At 44.9% G+C, this 6761-nt stretch overlaps 1 protein-coding gene across 1 annotated transcript; it reads right to left on the reverse strand.

Annotated features, from left to right (window-relative positions):
* Nucleotides 1-392: 392 nt before the first annotated feature.
* Nucleotides 393-6499, reverse strand: LOC119182403 (juvenile hormone acid O-methyltransferase). The gene is made up of 3 exons (XM_075872003.1): nucleotides 5898-6499; nucleotides 4608-4767; nucleotides 393-1055 (listed from the first exon to the last, which is right to left on the reverse strand). Exons 1-3 carry the CDS (start codon nucleotides 6495-6497, stop codon nucleotides 889-891), a joined length of 927 nt encoding a protein of 308 aa, XP_075728118.1. The 5' UTR covers nucleotides 6498-6499; the 3' UTR covers nucleotides 393-888.
* Nucleotides 6500-6761: the final 262 nt, after the last annotated feature.

Below are 6761 nucleotides of genomic sequence, written 5' to 3' on the forward strand. Positions count from 1 at the left end.
TGTACATTTGTCTGTTTGTTTGCCCTTATCGATACTTCAAACGGCACCAAACGGCCAACCCCATCCGCAGCGCCCACCAGTATTGCTCAAGATTCAGCGTTTATACATGTGTGATTGTCAACCAAAAAGCAATTATTGCGCATATCTGAAGCGCCATGACAACACGTCGATGTTTCGTATGTGTGCCTTTATGCTAGAGAAGGCAAACACAAGTATTTCTAAAGACCGTAGTGTTTATCACGCTGTGCTGTCAGTGCAACGTGGTGCTCAAAACAGGTAAGTACTTCCAACGCTTTGCTAAGACGACACGGTGGTGGCACCTGCCCGTCGCTTTTTTTTAGAATGCTTTATTGAGGTAGCTTATACGAAGTGCACCACTGCAGTGCAATTTCAGCATCCATCAGTCAACGTCAGTTGTAAACAAGAAGGAGGAGGAGAAGAAAAAGAAGAAGAAGAGGAGGAGGAGGAGGAGGAGGTGGAGGAGGAGGAGGAGGAGGAGGAGGAGGGGGAAGGGGCGAGGAGAGGGAGGGGAAAGAAACTAGCGGAAGGACGGGAAAGTTCTCAAACCGGCTGGCTACCCTGTGCTGGGGATAGGGGTAAGTGGAATAAAGGATGATATAAGATAGATGTTACAAAGAGAAAGAAGACAAAAGATTTCTAGAAAGATAAAAAGCAAAATTGAAGAGAATGCATGCCCACAATAGCGACAACAATTTATGCCAAAATTGAAATCGTGTTTTGTTTGTATGGAACAAACTACTTGTGCTCTCTGAACCTGCTCTGTATCATTTTCTTTTTCAGTATAAAATTTCATACGTCGCCGTTCTCGCTTTCGCCGTACAACGTAATAAGCTGCCCACATATGCGTGTACATTCTGCGATTCACGGTCATTCACCACTTTCTTTGGAGGCCATGATGATGTACGTGCGGAAGATCGACTGGTCAGTTTCAGGGCCATGCACTTTCCGAACCAACGTCGTGACGTCATCGAGGAGCAGCGCCCTCTCGTCGTCAGTAACAAGGTGGTTGATTGGAAGAAGACTCATCTGTGCTCCTGCGAAATGAAACATTTAACTATAATTACCAAGCTTTAGTCACATTCCAGCGATCGCGCAGAGTACCACTGCGCATAACGAAGCCGGGAAATGTTTCCTTTTGGTTGAAGGGTAAGGCACACAGCGCTCGCTCTAAAGATTACTGCACCTGTAAGCCGCGCGCATCGCTGCTTCTGTTGAATGTTATCGCCAGTACTAGGCGTCGACTTCGCCAGTGATCAATGAACCGCCACGGAGGTCTAGTCATAGAGTTTCCTAAATTTAACTAGAGGGGACTCTGTCGCTGCGATGGTTAAGCGACCATGGCAATGATGGGTAGTACAGTTATTTGCCTAGTCTTCGTACTTGCGGGCGGCGAGTCGTACTTGCGGCTTCGTTTATTGCTGTTTCGGTTTTGTTTTGAAAGAAAGATTCAACCCTTTTGAACTTCGTGACCCGATTTGGAAAGCTAAGTCTAAAACGATGAGGTGGTGAAGCGCAACCGCTGAACAGATGCTGATTTTTGTTTCGTGAGAAAACAGCTCCAAGCCACACGAACACACGGAGCCAAAAAGCAGCCCAGAAGTACGAAGATTAGACAAATGTGTGTATTACCCATCCTTCTCCTGCTCGCTGAAGCGCCTTGCGTTGCAGCTCCCATAGACACTAGCGCCAGAGTTCCCTCTAGTGTATATTAGGAAACTCCATGGGTCTAGTGGCTAAGGCACGTGGCTGCTCAGCAGCAGGTCACGGGATGGAATTCCGACCGCGGCGGCCGCACTTTTTATGAAGGCAAAAATGCTTGAGGCCCTCCACTATATGGCGTCTCTCATAATCATAGCTTGGTTTTGGGACGTGACACCGCAACAATTATTATTTTTAATGCCTGTGATCAGTGCTCATGCACTGTAGCTAAAATGCGGGAGGCTGAAGATGCCGGGAATCCTCAGCAGACGCAGAAGTCGAGAGCTTGGGAGAAGTTAACACACTGTGCCTTGTATGACGAAGATCTAGCTTCTGAAGATGTTGGGTGTGTACCGTGTGGCGCATTTAGATGAGCTAGGTTGGCTAGCTATACTTTGCGAATCCAAATCGGCCCACTATAGAGTCATAGTAGTACGATTATCCGCGCATACGGAAAGCCTGCATGTCACAAATGTCTGCTGTTCCCGCTCGGGTGCCCCTTCGACGAAGGAAAGGCACCGTGGGCTCGGAACGAAAACTTCCCACAACTTCCTTTAAGGGAATAGTTTTCAAAGCGAAAGACACGTGTTTTAATGCAATGCATATCTGACGGAGATTCGTACGCCGCGAAAGAATTCGGAGACCTTGGCAGTTGACGTTGCACCAACGAAGAGTGCTGTCATTGGTGTCGTGGGTCTCGTGTACAGTACAGTTCACTGTTAAAGGGAGCACTACAATTAGCAGCGTTCATATTGCCGGCCCCCTAACTGCAAGTGGACAAGGAAACAATGTTGATACATGGCACTAGTGTGACAAACTAAGTCCGAACTGTCATGCACTGGTAGCCTTATGGAAAACTAAGTCATTATGCTTCAGCGAGAGATGGAAATCTAAAAATGCCATGTACTCAAGTGTTCCCTTTAACAGTGGTCCCGTCTGTACAATTTAAAAAAGGTTAAAAGAACAACATCACAACGTCACTGTCTTCGTATATTCATGTGACTGTTTTTGTAAGGTAGAAGCAGTAAAGAGAGTTTCACAAGAGTCCAGTAACTGCGGCCGAATTGTTCTCTCTTTGCGCGTACTCTCTTTGCTGCTTCTACTTTCCAAAGGTGGTCTAATGAATTCCTGAATGGAGTCACGATTCCATGACTGTTTCTTATAGTGTAGGGACTTTTAGTGGCCGTTTGCTGATTCGCGAAACAAAATAGTATGGCGTAGTGGGCCCTTAACAACTGTATGTACATGAAGTATACCTTCTAGCGTAGTTTCAAGCGGCCAATATTTCAAGCACAATCGTTTTTTTTTCTATCGCAGCAGGGTTAAAGCATGCTCCGAGAACAGAGGCTAGACTATCAATTAAAAAGCGATGAGCATGGGCCCAATTACGCAATCGTGTTTCCCTTTGAAGGAGATGTTCCAGCGTCAACCAACTCTGTTTGTTTCAGTATAATACATGTCCGTGCCAGCTCAACAATTCAGGCAGTCAACCCAAACATCACTACGCGTGAAGCCACGCTTGGAATCCACCAGCCATAAAGAAAGTCTACATCTGGAAAGTCTACGGAAAGAAAGTCTACATGAGGAATTTCAGGCATCCCAGGTCAAAGCGTGAAGTGTAAGCGCGCGAGTTTGTCGCAGCGCCGTTGCTTGGTCAGCGGGGTCTCACCTTAGTGTGCGAGACTGTCCACATTGTTTTTTTTTCTTAGTGCTGTATCATGTTTCGCACAGTAATTCCACGGTGATACGGTAAGCGGTTCGTGCTTACATAGGGTAAATGTTTAAAGCGAAATGCTGCCTTGTTATCTGGGTTGTACTGGTTTTATTTAAATTAAATGTGGGGACAACTGAGGAGCATAACCAAGCTATTTGGAAAGCCACCAGCAGGACATGCAGAGAGTTAAGACGTTCTGGAAGATGTCTTTCGACCGCTTCTTTACTACATTATCAGCTTCAGATATAAGATAAACATGCATACGGTTAGAACAGCTGCACGACAATTTTGCTAGCGAATTATTATTGCGGTAGGCACGGTCGTATACGGTAGCATATGATACCGTTCGGCATATTGTATGCATGCTCAAGTACTAAATATACTAAAGCAAGCACAGTGGTATCGTCTTTCTACTTCACTCGAGCTATTATGTACTGAATACGGCCCATGGCAAAGAGTTTATTGTTCAACATTTACAATGGTGTGAGCAATGGTATATTCTTAAAACGCAGCACGCCTCGTAAATTCAAGACATCAGTTGGAGCAAATGGACGGTCACATATCTCGTGCTATGCCACGAAATAACTTCTACAAACATGAATGCGAGTGCGAATTGGCTGACTTCAAGCTAGTTTGAAATGCTTCATACTCTTAGTGCAATGTTTCGTATGTGCTTGAAACATGAGACTTAAAACTCCCTAAATGCTGTATGAACATTTCGCTATCTTCTTTTAATAAGAGATCAAGAAATTATTTTTAACATAATCAATAGTTATTTAATGCAGTAGAGTAGAAAATAATACTACCTGCTTTTATCAAGCTATTTCATTTATATTGTCGCTTCGCGTTCATTAATAAGTCTGCTTGTATATATACGAGTATGTGTGTGTGCAAGTTCACGTGTTGGTTTGCATTGTATTCCTGAACGAAGATGCCCCCTCGACGTGCAAAAATTTTGTCATCACTAAGCCTATACTAGTGCCTAGTACACTAATTAAGAAAGCTTCCAATTCCCAATTTTCAGTCAGCATTTGTAGAGAGATATAATATAAAATGTTTCATGAATTAAAGCTGCTATGAACAATCGCACGCATTTTACCTGTTTGTACATATATCATGCAAGAATGTCCACGTAAAAGAACCACTTTATGGAGGTTTACATCACCTGGCTTACCGACAATGGCCTGTTCGGACCACCCATCAAACGTCACCAGCCTGGGCAGCACGAAAATATTGGGGAACAGGCCGGCTTCCCGGAGTAGTGTGGACATGTACCGCATCTGTTCGGTCTTGTCCACCATGTAGTGACTCTTCACTATAAACTGCAGCAGCATCTGTACCAAGGACAGACGAGCAGCACATTCGAAACAAACCCACCCGAAAGGATATACTTATATGCTAGTCATTACGAAATGATAGACTTACGGGCTAGTCCTTATGTATGAATAGCCTGATTGGTGTAGCTATTAAAAGATACATGCATGGGTTGGTTGTTATGAGATGATATACTGATGAGCCAGTAATTATGAAATGATAGACAAATGGGCTAGTAGATATGAAAGGATACATCGATTGGCTTGTCACCATGAAAGTATAGAATAGCTAGTCGTTATGAGAGGATAGACTGATGGGCCAGTCCCTTAGAAAGCATACAACGGTGGGCTTATGGTTATGAAAGTATAGGCTTATGCATTAGTCTGGAAGGATAGACTGATGGGCTAGTCGCTATGAAATGATTCACTGATAAGCTTGTCGCTATGAAAGTATATACTGCTGGGCTAGTTTTTATAGAAAAATACACTTGTTAGCTGATCAATATGAAAGGATTGACCGATGGGCGCGACTTTATTTCGAAATCCGTTTGAGGCCATTTGGAAAATAGAACTACAGTTCACAGACACGATGTAAACAGAAGCACACAGTAAGGGCGCCGCACCTTCTATGAAAAAGAGAGGCTGGTATATTGGGTTACTCCACAAGTATAGCTTACATTGAGCATTTGATTATCACTTGAGTACGCCATGTGTTGTCACAGCTTGCAATTACGCAGAAATAAAAATTCACTTGTTCTATGCTTGAAAATTAAGCGACAGCTTATCGTGTGCGCGTAATTACAAAGTCCTGACAATGTGTGCGCGTGTGTTTGAATGGTAGAATTTAAGTGAGCGCATGTTCCGTTTGTCCACTTCGGCCAGCCTGACAAGTTCTCGCGGTTTTACGGTGTGGTGCTGTTTCGTGAGAAGTGCCTGTCCTTCAGTAATCAGAGTTTCTGTGATAAAGTGCCCGACCCAGAGGGCTTGTACTTCATCCTATGGTGACAGAGTCGCTTTAAAGGGATTGATAACGTTTATCTGGCAACTCAACTGAAAATTTCGCGGGTGCATACGCAACTCATTTCTCTCACTCGCTCTCCGTCTGTGCCTGAAAGCGCCTGATCAAGCTAATTATAGTGAACCATCGTTACCTTGGAATATTTTGCCCAGCGATCCATCTTGGCCAGAAGGCTCCACACTGCACCGGGTTGGTGCGAAGCAGGAAATACGAGTACACACTGCGCCCCCGGTGCCATCAGTGCCGCTATATTCTTTAGTGCGCTGCCCTGGTCCTTCAGCCACTGAAGGCAGTAGAAAGAATAAACCCTGTCGAAGCGTCCGCGATGACTAATGAATTCTGTCACGTCTTCGCCTATGTCGAGCACCTCATACTCTATCTTCTCGTGAGCCGAGTGTCGGCTAGCATACTTGATCATGTCGACGCTGCAGTCGATGCCGATTAGCCTGGCACACGGCAGGCAACGTGGCAGCAGGAAGTCCCGTGTGAAGTCGCCAGTTCCACAACCTACGTCCAAGACTTGCATCGTGCTTTGCGGCTCCGCAAAGAACGCCGGCTGGCAAAACTCTAGCACAGTGTTGTTGTGCTTCCTCTGAAGACTGTTGTTCTGCGCGTACAGATTGGTGGAGATGCGAAGCTTTTCCTTTTCGTACGAAGAAATGCACCATCGGCCATTCCGAGGGAGCTCAGAAATATCAACCGCTGTCGAAAGCCGGCACTTGGCAGGGTACATTGCTGAAAATAAGTGTAAGTGCACATGAAGTTTTAATGACAGTCAAAAAAAAGGAAGGCTAGTAGGAATGCATTATTCCGCACCACTTTCTGTAATTGTTACAAGGCGTTATTGTTTGCCCTTTGTCAAAATGAAAGGTTTACACGTGCTTGACTTGACCATTCATCTACATTGTCAAGCTTGTTCGGCTTCATGACACGGAAAACCCAAAAGCATTAATCTTTGTCTTCACGGCCGAACGTGACCCTGTTCATACGAGCAGAA

Source organism: Rhipicephalus microplus, chromosome 1, assembly GCF_043290135.1.
Source record: "Rhipicephalus microplus isolate Deutch F79 chromosome 1, USDA_Rmic, whole genome shotgun sequence".
NCBI classification, from domain to species: Eukaryota; Metazoa; Arthropoda; class Arachnida; order Ixodida; family Ixodidae; genus Rhipicephalus; species Rhipicephalus microplus.